At 34.7% G+C, this 17261-nt stretch overlaps 1 protein-coding gene across 3 annotated transcripts in view; it reads right to left on the reverse strand.

The window, feature by feature from the left end:
• Window positions 1-393: 393 nt before the first annotated feature.
• The window catches only part of CRB1 (crumbs cell polarity complex component 1), a 151035-nt gene continuing 134167 nt past the window's right edge, over window positions 394-17261 (reverse strand). Inside the window, exon 8 of one of the 3 annotated variants that reach the window (XM_087930317.1) lies at window positions 394-1274. In XM_087930317.1, the coding sequence (XP_087786443.1) occupies window positions 1059-1274 (216 nt within the window). In that variant the 3' untranslated portion in view covers window positions 394-1058. The remainder of the gene's footprint in view (window positions 1275-17261) is intronic. The other 2 variants (XM_087930316.1, XM_087930319.1) reach the window with 2 other exon arrangements.

Raw genomic sequence — 17261 nt, forward strand, 5'->3', positions numbered from 1 at the left:
AATTTGCAGGAGCCCAAATTATTTCCTAATAAAATCTGAATGAAAATAACTACAATGAAGCAAAGTCCTACTGTTTCCCCCGAATTTAAATGATGTAATAAATTAACAAAATTTTGGACTAATCCTAAAAGGCAAAAAAAAAAAAATCCCATTGTATTTTTTTTTTTAAGGCAAGAGTATGTTTTGGGAGAATAAAAACTTGCTTAATTTTGTACACTAAAAATAAATAGCTTGAAGAGCTCCGTGATTTACATGCATATGCACAGCCACACTGCCTTGTACTCTTAGTTCTTATGATAGCCAATTAAATTTATCTCTGTTCAGTTTGAAAATGCTGGTAGTTGCGTATGGTTATGCATCTATGCATCTACAAGTCTTTAAGATGACAAAAACACATCAAAGAGAAGAATGGTTTCAAAGTTTTATTTTGCTGCAAGAAGAGCTTTTCCCCATAATGTTGACTTAATTCCTACTTAAAGAATTTAAGTTGATGTACTGCAGATAAACACCTCTACTTCTAAAGACTGTATAGAAGTATGTGAAGGACAGGGAGTATACATGGAACATTATGTGACAACATTCTTCTGCAATGATGGCCAGAAGAGAAAGAGACCCAAACAAGTGGCTTTCAGTCACATCTGAAATGCAAGCACTTAACACAGATCCCAGGAACCATTCCAGTTGAAAGTTGATTGTAGTGTAAGTATAATGTTCAATGCAATGAATAACAATTTCCATAAAATGAGATATGGCATCCAGCCACTTTTATCATGAATGCTTTCTAGAATGAAATCTTGCATGTCAAAGTACCTTCTTGTCCATGCAAGGAGAGAGGGATAATTTGGCTTTTAAAAAAATTCTCCTCCTTCCATAGGCATTGAATTTGCAAAAGGCAAAGCTGAAAAGTCTTAGGCAATCTTGAATCCTCCTTTGATTAATAAACAAGGTTTCTGAGTTTAATGGCAGAAATCCGTGTAGTCTTAAAGGCTTCTACTGTGGTATCCAAAATCATCTTTTTGTTTTATGTTATCGATTGAGAAAATCATTATTAATTTCAGTTAAATCAGCCTTTCCAAGGGCGGAGGTTGCACCATGTTCCACATTTCAACTCGGGATCCCTCCTTCTCTTGGCGACTGGGGCTGTAAGTCCCTTGGGTGGCACGTTTATTGGCAGTTATGATGGAAATTATGACTACCAGAAGAAAGATCAGTAACAAGGCCAAGGTCATTGTGCCAATGGAGGTGAATATATTGAAGGATAGGTCATCCGTCAGCTGGAAGAATGGAAAGAAGGAACAATATGATGCCATTGAAGCAGAAAAACAATAAATACAATTTGATCACAGAAATAACTGGCTTACACACATGAGTACAGTTCAGGATTCTTCTCCCCATAGGGAGAAAATCTAGCTGGTTATCTTTGTATATACAGCAAACTCTCAATATATTTGCTGAAGAATTAATTTAAGAATAACAACAACAATATAGAAGATCCAAATAAAAATTTGTCTAATTTCCTGACAATTATAGCTGCTGCTTGTTTTTTCTCATGTTGTCTAATTTTTCATCATGTTGCAGCCGTAGGGTTGACTCCCCATCTTCTTATTCTTCAGAGCTACCATGGTAAAAAAAAAAAACAACCCATATCAATTGTATCTTCACTGCAGGATGAATGGGAGTTCAGAGCGCCAAGTTGCTTGAAAATCACTACAGAGATAAGGGCATTCACATTCATTCTTCAATGATCTTGTATCAAAGGTGCAAGAATTAGCCATCACAACTAAGTCAGTGAAATTTGCTTATTCTGGTGGTGGGGATAAAATTCCTCCCATCAAACTGAAAGCTGATTTAAAACTACAGGAAAAAAAAAACCTTTTGCTCAATACCAGTTAAAATCTTTGGGAGAAGGTATATTGCAAGACTGCATATAAAAAAGAAAAACATTCTTGGGATAATCTAAAACTACAGACTTTATATTATTAATTTTATTAAGGTGAAACTGCTCATTCATCAGAAAATAGTTTTGAGCTTTGAATCTCGAAAGTGGTTTCAAATCTTGCTATGCTATTTCATTATGAAGGGGGATGAATGGGGAGGAGAAGAGCTCCTGGAAGGAATGAGTGGGAAATGCTGGGATATAAGGATAAGAGTATATAGGCCCAGCAGAGTTCCCAAGGTCTGAAGATTAATTCTAGCTGCCCTGCTAAAGAAAACAAGCACTTATATTTAACAGTGGCTATATTGGAAGATGCTGGAGACAAACAGTCACTTTAATGACAATTTACTGTATTGTAAAAATAGTAAACTACAGGTATTCCTCAATTTACAATAGTTCATTTAGTGACCATTCAAAGTTAAAACAGCACTGAAAAACAACAACAAGAGATGTCCAGAATAACAGAGCAACAACATGAATTATTGTTGATGCACACTGGGTAATTGAGAAAGCCAAAGAACACCGAAAAGAAGTCAGTATGTGCTTCATTGGTTATAGAAAGGCGTTATATTAACCATTTTCAAGTCATGGAATGAGAATGAGAGGAAAATGAGAATCCCAGAGCATTCAGTTGTTTGAATGGGAAACCTTTGCACAGGACAAAGATCAGGTAAAATTTGTTGAAACTGACTGGCCTAGATTGACGAATGAGCAAGACAAGTCTGTATACTCTTTATTTGATTCAATCTAAATTCTGCACTTACATTTGGGGATGGGGACTGTATTGGAAGAGGATGATCGAGATACCAAAACTGGAGGAAAAGCACAGATAATATACAAATTAAAATATATGATATAGCAATAGCGCTTAGACTTATATACCACTTTACAATGCTGTATAGCCCTCTCTAAGTGGTTTACAGAGTCAGTATATTGCTCCCAACAATTTGGGCCCTCATTTTACCCATGTCAGAAGGATGAAAGACTGAGTCAACCTTGAGCCTGGTGAGATTCAAACTGCCAAACTGCTGGTTCTACATATTAATTTCATTAAATTCTAGGACTGTAAGTTCAATTAAGTCAGAATAGCTCTTCAACACCTTTGTTAGTTAGTTTAGTTTATTGTCATTGCACCTCGTACAATGAAATTAAATGCCATCTTCAGTGTACATTATAACTATAAAAATAAAACAAACACACATTCTTTGCATTCTATACAATTGAATTGAAAACCCTTGATTATTTTTCTGTACTGTCTGCCAGATGGTAATCGTTAAAAAAAAGGAGTGCCCAGGATGAGATGGATCTTTAAGAATGTTTTGAACTTTTTTAAGGTAGCAGGAGCTTTAAAGCTCTTCCAAAGAGGGGAGAAGGCAACCAACCATCCTCTGATCTATGATGTTAACCCTCTGGAGCGCTATCTTGTGTAACTGGCAAAACATACACAGGTGCAGTAAGTTAAAATATTCTCTATGGTGCAGTGGTAGAAGATCACCAGCAGTTTTTCATTCAGTTGTTTGTTTCCTGAGAAATCTCAGGTAGTATAATTTCTGCTGGGCCCTTTTGACCAATGCTGCAATGTGAGCGCCCCAGTGACAGTATTTAATTTTACTTTATGAATTGTACTGTGCTGACTGTGTTATTCTATAGTTTGTACATTTTAAGAACAACCTGAAATCTTCAAAAACAATACTTAATTCGATTAATGAACTATTGAAATTGTGATCCTTGTAAATTTCCTGCTTAATCATTTCACTTGCGTTACTTTTTTCTTCTTTCCTCTCATTGTCTATTTCTTTTCTCTCTATTTAAAAATAAAAAGGCTTAATAAAAGGTTTTTTTTAAAAAATCAACATCAACTTTATGGTCCTCAATCAAGCAGTCAATCAATCAGTCAACTAAAATTCAAAGGTTACACCAAACAGAACTTTATAAATGCAGGAGTTTCTCTAGCTCATTTTATTAGTACAGCTAAGCCCACATACAGTTCTATTAATAATAAATGACACCCTGTTGTTTCTTAGTTTTATTTTTCTTTCTTCATAAAGGCAACAGCATGCAAGAATAATTAATTTATTATATGAATCTTTTTTTAAACTTAACACTGTCCTGAGCTGTTAAAATTAAACCTCTGCAAAGACATCAGCCATTGGTTATGAGCTTCAGCCTTTATAATGTCAAATATGGTAAACAATTAAAGTTTCCATAATGATATTGTGATTATGTTAGATATTGTATTTATGTTAAAGTTATTACTGTAGTTATTAAATAATGCTGATAATTTTTAAATTATCGCAATGTATATTTTACATATTTTTGTAAGCTTCTTAGAACAGCACAATTCAAGCAGCCTAGAAACTTTTATAATAAAAATAAATAAAATATAAACAATACTAAATATTAGAAGGGAGAAAGTTGTATTATATTTAACAATGCAATATTTTATACAGTGTCAGGAAATCTTCCTGGCATCAGTATAGTAGAACCACTAGCATCAAATATTTTCCAGGTGACATTAATTAGTTGTTAAGGGACACTTGAATTTGAAGAGCTATGAAAGTTATTAAGATATTTTCCCTATCTATATCAAGAAGCACAAATGTAACTAGAAGTACCATGGGAAAACTGACATGCTGGACAGCATCACCCTGGGAGAATTTTGATTGTCAATTCCGATTTTGTTTTGGTGCTTTTGATTTGGAATACTAGTGACAATTGAATTGTCAAAAACAGATTATATGCTTGGGGCATAACTCCAAAAATATTTAAAAACAAAAGAACCCAGGAGGGTTTTTTTTAAAAAAAGTAAACCAGACGAAAGCTTTCAAAAGCCACTTCCTGAAGATTAAGAAATCTTGTATTTCTGACATTGATTCTTAAAGATTGTTTTGAGCAAAAATGTTTGGGCTCAGCATCTGTAGGAAAGACAGTAATCTAGTGTCCATTTCCCCAGAATCACAGTGTCACAAGACAAATACCAAATAAATCAATAATAGTGAATCCATATAAAATTGGCTCCATGAATCTCTTTAAGGATCTAGTAATCTAATAATCTTAATTCTCTTTTGTCTGAATAATGGAATATATTGTATTGTATGAAAAAATTGTATTTTTCACACAATCTCACTTTTATTAGATAACGTTCTCATCACAGATGAGAAATAATAGGGTATTCTTCCACCGTAATTCCTTAAATGTTTTGGGAAGAGTGTTTAATTTCACTCTATTTCTGGAATTTATTTTCTTCCTTCCTTTTCTTTCCTTCCTTCATTCCTCCCTTCCTTCTTTTCCTTCTACATATAGCTGGGCAATGGTGTATAGCAGGTTTTTCCCCAAATTTTTTTGCCCATCAGACACTTTAGCACTGTAAGTTACTGAATCCCTGGCTATATGATCTTAGCTGAGCATCTTTCTAAATTCATTTCTGGGAGTCTTCCCCAGTCTGAAGTCCTCCATTCTTAGATATTAGGGGTGTAAAGTTGCCAACAACTTTAACATCAGTTCACAGTGGAAAGTCAGATGGGTCGCTGAACATCCAAACATAGGAATACATATAAATGACCCCACACAAACAAGTGCCAGGCTTGAACTACCACATCAGCAATGGACAATCCTGAATAGGTTTTGCATCTCACGTGACATCTCCCTGTATAATACTGGCCATAGTGTTCTCTGCTGAGTGTGATTGCAGGGTCCCACATCAAACAGTAGATTAGAAATTTTGTTACAATAGAATGAGCTGGAAGGGACCTTGTAGGTCATCTAGTCCAGCAGGAGAACCTATACCATTTTAACCTTCACCATTCTGTACGGAAATGTTGTGATATGGCCCCTTCAAACAAACACCTCCTCCCCAATGATAACTTGAACTCAAACCCCCACTAGGCCTTCAAGGTAAAAAACAACAACTATGTCCAGGAAGGGCTTGCACTGTGACCAGCTGAAGTCTAGTATCTGATTTGTTTAATATAAACCATGCTTCAATGATTGGATGGCCTAGCCCTAGACATTGATATTTGAACATAAATCTTTTTGACATTTATACTTTATCGTGTTTTATTAATCTAAATGAAATGTAAATATGCTGGTCCATGAATGATATACCATGCCATACCATGCCATACCATACCATACCATACCATACCATACCATACCATACCATACCATACCATACCATACCATACCATACCATACCATACCATAAATAAATAACTAAATAAATAAGCGTTGAGAGTTACTCAAAAGGATAATTCAGCCAGCGTGTTGAGGTTCACGCTACAAGTGAGTTGGAGACCACATTTTGAACCTCTAGCGCATAAATGGGAATTGTTTTCAAAGAAATAAAGAATTCTAACATGATGGAAACATACAAAACTACTTTAATCCCACCCGACATTCCTTCTAATTCTGTATTTTCTACTCTGATTGATAGCAGATCTCTTGGGTCCCTGGGAAAAGCTTTCCCCATCATCTGCTACACAATATTATATGAAAAATGGTGGAGTGTTGAAGCTGTGAGATTCTGTACCCAGCATTGTAGAATCCTAAACTCTTTTTCATATATCTGAAAAAAAATATCATTTCTTGGTTTCTAAAAGGGATGAGTTCCAAACTTCCACCCCACATTATTATGAATGTTTCAGAAAAATGTATGCGGTTTTCTTAAGTATCTATCTCATGTATTCAAAACTATATTTATTCTTATACCTGTATCTTGTAAGCGATTGACAAATCAAATAAATAATAAATAAATACTAAAATACAAGATACAAAAGCCAAATAAACCAAGGCTTATAGGATACTTTCTTATACTTTTACCAGAAGTGGCCATGGATTTGTGTAGATGTTTGTGTGGGGAAATGCATGGCGGTCCCTATACTATTCACTATTTTTACACAACTGAGTGAAATGGATTTGTGTGTGTGTCTTAGCATGGAAATTCCCCTGCCATCTCAGCCCAAGGAATGGCCTTGGAGGACCAGATGAAGAGTTGCTACTGAGGTAATGGAAAGATAACCAAGGCTTGAACTCATTCCAATTAAACTAGTTTTGAGTAAACATCTTAGACAGACCCTCCCCTAGTTGACACTTAAAGTGAGAGAAAGATAACTCAAATTTTCACTTGCAAGATTCTGTTGCTATGGCTGTTACAATAATACCAGTCCTGCATGACCCGTGTGACATTGGTTTCTTAGTCTGATCTACCTTATAAGATGGCCACTTCCCATTTATTTGTGCATTTATCTAAACAATCTTTATAAAGAAAGAAATATATTATGGGACTTGAAAGGTAGCAAAAGAGGATATTGGGGTACACGTTGGTGGTATATGTAAATTGCCTGTATATTTATAACCCTTTTCTAGGATGAGCCATTTATTATTTATGTTAATTTCCTCACTGCTTTAAATTTCAAGTTATTTTAGCTTGGATTCTTAATTGCAGGGTTTGCTTTGTTTTAAAGTAAAATTTAAATTCACGTTCTTCTTCTTCACATTTCAGGTACAAATGATTAGAATATAGCACAAGCAGCAGGGTTTAAACATTTAGTGGATGACCGTAGGCTGTACACAAACATAATTATTCAAACATATCTTTTAGTATAATGGTATATATGGGAAAGACCTTGGGAGATGGAGTGAAGAAATGTTGTCTAAGAAATAGTCACATAAGAGACGGCATAGCCTGCACCTGTATACTGGGCAGAGCAAGAAGCTCAGAAGGAACTTTCTCTAAGTTCTTGGGCTGTAAAGTCAATGATGGGACAATTGTACTTTCAGACTTGTAGGACTGATAGCCTTACAAGGTACACCAGATGGTGTACACCAGATGGGAAACATGACCTTTTATTGTAAAGCTATGAATCTTGCAAGTCTGAAATTCTCTTGCTGTCACTTTTGCAGTCTCTTTCCTCATACCATTACATTTAGGAACAAAATAAAATGATTATCAGAGGAACTCTCTGGAATGTTAGGCACAAGAACAAAATGTTTCTTCTGGCTATCCTATTCTATCCTAATCCTATCCTATCCTAATCCTGTCCTATCCTATTCATATTCAAGGAGTCTGTTAGGCCTTTTGGGATCAGGCCTGGATTCATTTGTATTTGGGAATTGAGAACTCTTTCCTGCCTTTATCAACAAGGCAGTGCCTCTTTTTCGCATTTCTTGAGCAACCTTTGTCCCTCATTTGATTAACTGGGAATATGTGGATTGAATGTTAAGCAGGGACCCCCACATTTTCACCTCAGACAAAATGAGAAATGAATTTAAGGGCTCTGCCTCAGGCAAAACATCAGAGGAATTCGGAGGGAAGCCGAAAGAGCTCTGAAATCTTGAATAAAAGCTATAGGGATTTAGGGACACCCCCCCCTTTTTTTTTCAAAGAATGACTGGAGAAATCTGAAGCAAACCTGTAGATTCCTGCTCAGATAAGGCTTGTGAATTTTTTTTCAAAAGAAACTAAAGAAGGTTTGCTCATATAAAACTCCTTCGATAGCATGTGCCTATTCATACTTAAAACCAAAACTCATTCAGCATTTTGATAATTTACTCTTTCTTAGTTGAAGGTTGTAGTAATCTGGTTCTTTGGAGAATAAATGCAATATAAATAAATAACAATTGATACAATATTACATATCATTTTGCCATCATTTCCCAGCCCCGTATGTAAGAAGTGGTTCCCCTGCCCCCACTGATACAACTTTGAATTTAAAAACTGATAAAATTAACTATAGTCCACTAAATGGGAAGTTCAGAAGGTGATCTGAATCTAGACCAAGGATCTCTAAACTTGACCACTTGACAACTTGTGGATGTCCAACTCCCAGAATTTATTTATTTATTTATTTTGTCAAAAGCTTACAATACAATAGAAATAAGAATAAACATAAGTTTAAATACTGTATAAGAAATAGGAACTAATAATAGGGGACAATAGGACAAGGAGGATAGGCACCATTGTCTGCTTATGCACACCCCTCAGCTGGCTGGGTCCACAAGTCTTCAAATCACCAAATTTGGATCTAGACATTAGTTCTCTGCCTAGTCTACCTCACAGGTTTGTTGTGAGAATGAAATGGGGGGGGTGTGTTGTGGTGATAGGGAAAGGGTGGGGGGAAATTATATTACTTTGCCAGTGCTGCAGTAGAGCAGTTTTAGGACTGTGGACTCAGATGGATTTCTAATGGATATTGTGACATATTCAAAATATTCTAAGCCACCGAATAACCAATGCTTTCCTTAAGAGCTGTTTATCCTATTACATTGTCTTGTCCTGATGCTGACACTGAAAGAAAAATAAAATAACTTTTGGCTCAGGGTACACAGACTGAGTCCCCTAGGGAATCAGAAAGGGCCTCTTCATGCGGGAGGTGTTCATTGGCCAAATGCAGCAAATGCCTCTCCTTCTCATAATCTTTAAATTAAACCTGGCAATTGTTGGAGATGAGAGATGTGAATTGCTGTAAGTGTACTGTCTTTACTTAATTATTACAATTTAATGTAATTTTAATCTCCCCAAAAACTTCCGGTCACACCATCTTTTGACTTAGTTCAAAAAAGTGGCACGACCCTTGCTTTGCAATAAGGCTTCCTAAACTTTTCAAACTGATGCCTCCCTTTTGATTTTTTAAAAGAAGATATCCCTTCCTCCCCACCTGGATGTCCTTTCAATCTGTCCATCCACTTGCATAATGGATAAAAGTAAACATATTGTCCAGATGCACCTCCCTTCCATCAGCTCACCTAGTCTCAGTCTTCTTAACCCCCATGCCCAACAGTTTCCCCACCTCACATCTGCTAATCTTCACAGTGCCTTCCCATTTTCTGTTAATCTGGCCACCGTCACCTATCTTCCCTGTATGTTAGATTTTCATTTGCAAATTACTGTATGCTTTAATGCAGAAGATTTTTCTAAAACTTTCACAGCTTTGTTGATACTTATTAATATTTCATGATTTCTCCCTCCTCATTCTTAGAGGAATATAAATGTAATAGTACATAAATTATTCTGTATACAAACTAGAATAGCCATTCACGGTATGAATGTCACAACTTAAACTGAACTTTAGAATATGCCAACAGAGAGTTGTAGATGGAGCACAATTGCAGTTAGCACTATGAACTAGGAGGTAGCAAGTTCAAACGCCATTATAACAAAGGATTATGGGTTCCTTATTGATTTTTTTGGTTTTGATTTTACATTATAGGAAGGTTGTGAAGTCATTTTTCCCTCTTCTTTAACTCCTGTACACCCCTATCAAGGGAAATCAGGGGAAGAAAATTAATAGTACTGATTTATTTTATAGGTCTAATTTAAAAAATAAGTGCTCTTTGAAAGCATCATTGCAAAGTATTACTCATTTTTCAAACTACAATAAATATTTTGAAATTGTGTTCTATGTCACTAGATCATGTTAATCTTAATAGCAAGTCAAAACTTGTTATGTATGTTTGTGTGAATGGTAGCTGCTTAGCAGTTACTACTGGAAGTACCAATAGGGCAAAAATACTGGAAGAGACACTGATAATGCTTTATTGTCTTAGTCTACTACCTGCTTTCCAGAAGAATTGAAAGCAGTTTGGAGATTGACTTCTAGGTAAAGGCATTTTTAAAGATCGCTTTGATTGTTGTGCTGGAATAAATCAGAGAAAACAAGCTTATGTACTGGAAGTAATTTTTTTCCTGTTTTTTTCACTGATAGTAGTTTTAAATGTTTGGATATGTGCATCTATGTGTGTCTCACTCTTAGTTTGACATTTAATACACAATTTAAAAGGGAACAGGGCCATGTTGTTAACATGAAATTCTTTTCAGCAGTGGAGCTTTCTTGAAGTTCAGAAATATAGTGATTTACACCTTCTCAGTAATGAAAAGGTGGCTTTTGGTTGTTAATTTAAATGAATGAATGTCCTACATAAATTTGCGGTGGCATTTTCTGGTTTTCATTTCATAAAAGTTGCTAAAGTACTGTGAAAATTTCCCTCTAGCATTTTGCAACATCTTCTAAAATCATCTAACCATTGTGCTGCCATAGAAGGAATGAGGACAGTTTTTAGATTGATTTAGTGATGAATGGGAAATGACCTATGAAAAGTGTTTAATGGTGGCAATTTGATGCATTATAGTCTTTCTTTTAGCTACTGAGAATATCATTTATGTTAAGTTAGCAAAATTGTCAAATTTAAATCAATGGGATGGATAATTGAATGTTTGGGACCATTTTTTTCTTTCACATTCATGCTTTGTATAATTGTAAAAATCGGTATGCCTTTCTTTATGATGATATTAAACAGATATTTGATTAATTAAACCAACATATATCTAAACCCAGTGCCCAGATTCTATACTGTTGTATTATCCTCTTTCTCTTTTTTCCTACCAGTACTATATCTCAATTCAACAATTAGTGAATTGGGGAAATTACTTCTGTATAATACCAGATGAAACAATAAATTCCTTGTCTCATAGAGTAGTACCTGAATGTCATTCCATCAATAAATAGCAACTGTGAAAATCTCCACTCTGTAATTCCTGGATTGGAAAACTATATTTCAACCATTGCATCTGAGGAAGTAAAGTATGAAGGTACAAGGCTGGACAAGGAATGTCCAAGATTAAGATTATTTTCTTTCATATGGCACTAAAAAAATCATATAGAAATTTACAAAATTAACAAAATCAGCATTCACATTTTTTTGAGCATGCACTTTAAGCTTTTTTCTCTCAATGCCATTTAATCGGCACATAATATTGCAAACTTCATCAGAATCTGCCTCTCTTGTTGAACAATCAATGTGTGTGCAAATACCTTCCGTTTCAAGATATTCCCTCAATAATCATGTCTGTGGCACAGATTTGTTGAACAGATTTCAGAGAAAACTGTCCTAGCCAGTTGGTGCCAGGAATTAGCAAATAACATTGAACCCGCCTCTACTGCTATCATGAATCTGTGATTAGGAAAATACTTAAAAGGTTTCATGCTGTCACAGCTGGATATCAAGTCAATCACTCATCTACTGTACGTAGCTGCAACACTTATAGTGCAACCATTTTCTGCTTGCAGGTAAATATAGCAGAAGGTAGTCTGCTATTGGTCTTGTGTCCAACATGTGACTCCCTGCTATCTCATTGTTTATTGTCATATAAATAACTGTAGCTTGTTTAGCAAGCTTCTGTGAACATTATTGCTGTGAATATTTTCTTTTTAAAAAGCTGATAGGATCTGAAAGACGGGGCAACAGACGCATCTGAGCTTCTCCACTAATTATCCGGCATGCTGGTCTAAACACCCTGTATCTTCCATATGCAAATAATTATTGAAGGGGGAAAGAATGGTCAAGTAACAAATCCTTTGAGATGTTGGGAACTGTGGTTATTTTAATTCTAATTATTTCATAATGGGGGGGGGGAAGTGATGTTATTAAATGTGTCATAGGTTAATTAAAATTAATAGAGGCTTAATTCACTTATTCTACATGATTTCACGCCAATATACAATAGCCTATACTAGAACCAAATATTAACCATGGGGGCATTCTTGCGAAGGCTGCAGAAAAAAAGGAAGAGACATGTGGTATTTGAAGTGGGATTGCTCACCTCTTTCAAAATATGAGGTTCTTGCATGTACTGTTGCATTACTGTTGTACTATTCACAGTTCTTTGGAGAAACAATGTCAAATGTTGCATGTTTTCCTAGTCCTTATTTCTTGGTAGGTCTTTCTCACATGAACACAAAATGAACAGTTTTGGGGATGTTTATGAAATGGAATTGTGACTCTACTGTTTTAGCATGGTATCGTAATTAAGGCATCAGGCTAGAACCTGAGACACTGTGAGTTTTAATCCTGCCTTAGGCACAAAGCCAGCTGGGTGACCTTGGGGCAGTCACTCTATCTCAGCCTAGGAAGGAGGCAATGACAAACCATTTCTGAAAAAACCTTACTAAGAAAACTGCAGTTCAGGCAGTCACTAGGAGTCAAAACAAAAGAGAGGAAAGGAGAAGGGGGGGAGGGGAGGGGGGGGAAGGAAAGGAAAGGAAAGGAAAGGAAAGGAAAGGAAAGGAAAGGAAAGGAAAGGAAAGGAAAAGAAAAAGAACTGTGACTAGGGATGTAACTTTTACAAATGTATCTGACAGTAGATGTCAAGCCTGAAATTGACATATGTGTAGCCATTTTAGTTAGGCTTAGTATATATTCTTTTTCTTACTTTCTCGTTGGCAGTCATGGGGGAAGGGTTTCGGGCTTGCCACATTCCTAAGGGGGGAAGAGTGGAGATAAAGAGAGTTGTTTTGGCTAGGTGATTCTTCTTCCTGTGGGAAAATGAGCTGATCGTGTTCAGGCCCCTTGAAGTGGAGATTTATGACATCAAGCAATGTTGAATTACTTCTATTGGAGAATGTGACTTTTGGGTGTTGTTTCTACCTTCTTATATTGTGGGGTAATTCCGGGTTGTGTCAGATCCGGAATTACCATGGACTTTGCCAATTTGATGCTTTCCTAAATAAAAGAAATTGTTTTGGAAGATGGACTTTGCTCTTTTCTTTTTAAATGGATTTCATCATTTGGAAACTTGACAGTAGATTTGTAAGATCCCTCAGAATGGATTCAGTGAGTGACTTAGAGAACACTGAAAAGTCTACTAGTATGTAGCTCTTTCTTGTCCAAAATCACAATGTCAAGAAAACTTCCTTCCAAGAAGTATCTGCAAGGGAATATTTAGTTAAAATTTTACTTAAAAATAGCTGCATTAGGAAAAAGTATTTAACAAAGGACAGCTCCCCCCTCCAAATATATATATGCTACTCAGTGACAAAAATGATAAACAGAAATGGATGTCATTTTTTTATTATTTTAAATTTAAAAAACATTAAAATCTCTCTTGCTCCAGTAATCTTTTGCCTAATATTGTAATCCATAACCTAATGTTGTTTTGGAATTTTATTTTTTATTTTTAAATTTAAATGTTCAAACTTCCGCACAATAATATTTTATTTTATTTTTTTTTAAATAAACTTTATTGAATTTTATTACATTAAAAATATAAAAAATATATAATAACAGCTGTTTGTGATGCTTATCGTGTAACAATTATCATGCGATATTTACAAATATTAATTTGTGCATAATTATATTCTTATTTTATCTATATTCTATATTTAATCTATATTCTATATTTGAAGATTCCTTATCTTTTAAACTCAGCGTTAATTTATCCAATTCATAACTTTTTGTATAACCAGTTCCTCTACAGGTGTATATGGCTGTTTCCAACATTGGGCAAAGGCGATCCTGGAAGCAGTCAATATGTGTAATAATAAGTATTTTGTACTCTACGTATTTTCTTTGAAGATCTCCAATAGGAAGAGGTCTGGTTCTAGGTCTAGTTGTTCACTGGTGATTTCCTGTAGCCAATTGAATTTTGAACCAGTATTTTTGAGCCTCTGGGTAAGACCACCACATATGATAATATGTTCCCTCTTTTTTTTACATTTCCAACATATGGAACTCATTTTAGGGTACATTTTTGCTAATCTCGAAGGGGGTAAGTGCCACCTATAGAACATTTTATATGCATTTTCTTTGTATGTTACTGATTTTGTTAATTTGTGGTTTCTATTCCGTACAGTCTCCCACTCTGATATCTTTATGTTATGACCAATATTTTGACCCCATGCGATCATGCATCCGTTTACTACTTCTTCTAATTCTACTTCTAGGAGATACTTATAAATTTTGGTAATATTTTTTTTATCTGGGCCTAATAAATTTTTGTCTAATTGTTGAGGTTTCAAGTATATTCCATACTCCTTTACATCCTTTTTATATCGACTTAGTATTTGAAGATAAGCCCACCAGTCTACTCGTAGCCCTTGTTCTTGGAGCTCCTGTATTGTTTTTAAATTTCCATATGTATCCAATAAGTTTAACATTTTGTTCAGGTCTAAATTATTTGGGTGGATCGTTGTTTCCATTGTAGATAGCCAAATTGGGATTTTTATGTAGTGTTTCTTTTTAACCTTGATCCAATGTATATCAATGAATCTCTAATCAGATGTCTGTGGAAATATTTTTGTTTAGTAGGTCCTATGTCCCAAAGAAAGGCATGCCATCCTCTCTGAAGATCATGACCTTCTATAGCTAATATTCTTTTGTTCTTTAAATTAATCCAATTTTTTAGCCAAACTAATGTTGCTGCACTATAATATAATTCCCAATTTGGCAATCCAAAGCCTCCTCTGTTCTTCATATCTTGTAGTAATTTCATTTTTATTCTGGGTTTTTTACCCTGCCAGATAAATTTTGCTGTCATTCTATTAAGATTATTGAAAAAGGTCTTTTCTAATTTAACTGGAATAGTTTGAGATAAAGAAATTTTGGTAATATAGACATTTTTATGGCTGCTATTCTTCCTAATAATGACAGTTGCATTTTCGTCCATAATTCCAAATCTTTTTTTGTTTGTTGTAATAGCTTATTATAATTATTCCCCTTTATCGCCTTACAGTGTGCTGTCAGCCATATTCCCAAATATTTAATTTTTCTTGTTGTTTGTAGTCCGAGCACCCTTTCTAATTTTGTTATTTGTAGATCTGTTAAGTTTTTTACTAGAAGTTTTGTTTTCTGTCTATTAATTTTCAATCCTGCCACCGCTCCATATCTTTCTCGTTCCTTAATTAATATTTGTCCTTTTTCTATTGGATCTTCCATAATAAAGGCCATATCTTCTGCAAAATCTTGCAGTTTATATTCTTCATTTTTAATTTTCAATCCTTTTATTTCAGGATTTTGTCTCACTCTTTCTAATAGTATTTCTAATGATAATATGAAGAGCAGAGGGGACAACGGACAGCCTTGTTGGACTCCTTTTTCTATATTTATAGTTTGGGTATTCTCTCCATTTATTATGATATTTGCTTTTTGTAGTGAATAAATTGCTGTTATAATATTCCCCAATTGGTGCTGAAATTCATATCATAAATTTGCTGAATCATAAATTGCCAATTAAGATTGTCGAAAGCCTTTTGAGCATCCAAAAAAACAAGAGCTACCTGTTTCCTTGGATGGGCTTCATAATATTCCAAACTATCCATTATTATTCTGAAATTGTTCCTAATTTGTCTATTTGGAAGAAATTCATTTTGGTCTGGATGTAGGTAATTGTTCAGAATTTTTTTTAATCTAGTAGCAATAATAGTAGTAAATATTTTATAATCTACATTCAACAAAGAAATTGGTTTATAGTTTTGTATTGTTCTGGCATCTGAATCCCCCCTTCAGGATTAGTGAAATTAATGTTTCTCTCCACATGTCTGGCATTTTAGCAGATAATATTATATCTCATTATATAAATCCACCATTATTGGTCCCACTTGATCTTCTATTGCTCTATAAAAATTTTCTGGGAAGCCATCAGGGCCTGGGGTTTTATTACTTTTCTGGGTTCTAATTGCTTGTTTTAATTCTGTCATAGATATGTCCTTTGTCAAAAATTCTTTCATCTCATCATTAATTTCTTGAATTCTTTTTTCTCTTAGATATTCCGTTATCTGATCTTCATCTACTCTCTCTTTCTTATACAGATTCTCAAAATATTTATATGCAATCTCTTTTTTCTTCTCTATTGTATGTTGATAATTTCCACTTTCATCTTGTAGTTGGTAGATGGTTCTTTCTCTTTCTCTTTTTTAAGCTTATAAAAGAGCCATCTGCCAGGCTTATTTGCTTGTTCAAAATATATTTGCTTGGTTGCTTTCAAGTTTCTAATCAATTCTTCCTGTTCCATTAAATTGAGTTTATGTTTATAGAGAATCAATTGTTCTTGTATTTTAATGTTTTGTGGGGCATCCTGTAATTCGGATTCTAGTTTCTTAATTGTTTGGTATAAATTGTTATGCTGAGCATGTTTTTCTTTATTTTTTTGTGCAGTGTAAGATATTATAATTCCCCATATAACGGCTTTCATAGCATCCCACAAATTTTGGATAGCTGTGTCTAGGTTATTGTTTTCTTTAAAATAGAAAGTTAATTCTTCCTTAAGTTTTTTATAAATTCCTCATCCTTTAATAGTTGAGAATCTAAAGTCCACCTTCTCCTTGATTTTTTCTTACCTTTCCAATTGATTCTAAGAGGGTTATGATCTGCCCAAGAGTTCGGTATAATTTCTGCTTCTGTCACATCTTCTACTCAATCTCCACTTAGCCATGCCATGTCAATGCGCGACCATGAGTGGTGGGGATTTGAGTAGGAAGTGAATTGTCTCTTATCTGGATTTAATTTTCTCCATACATCTATTAAATTTAATTCTTTAATCATTTCTTCACAAATT

Source organism: Pseudonaja textilis, chromosome 3 (assembly GCF_049901715.1).
Source record: "Pseudonaja textilis isolate UNSWEBS1 chromosome 3, rPseTex1.2, whole genome shotgun sequence".
Taxonomy (NCBI): domain Eukaryota; kingdom Metazoa; phylum Chordata; class Lepidosauria; order Squamata; family Elapidae; genus Pseudonaja; species Pseudonaja textilis.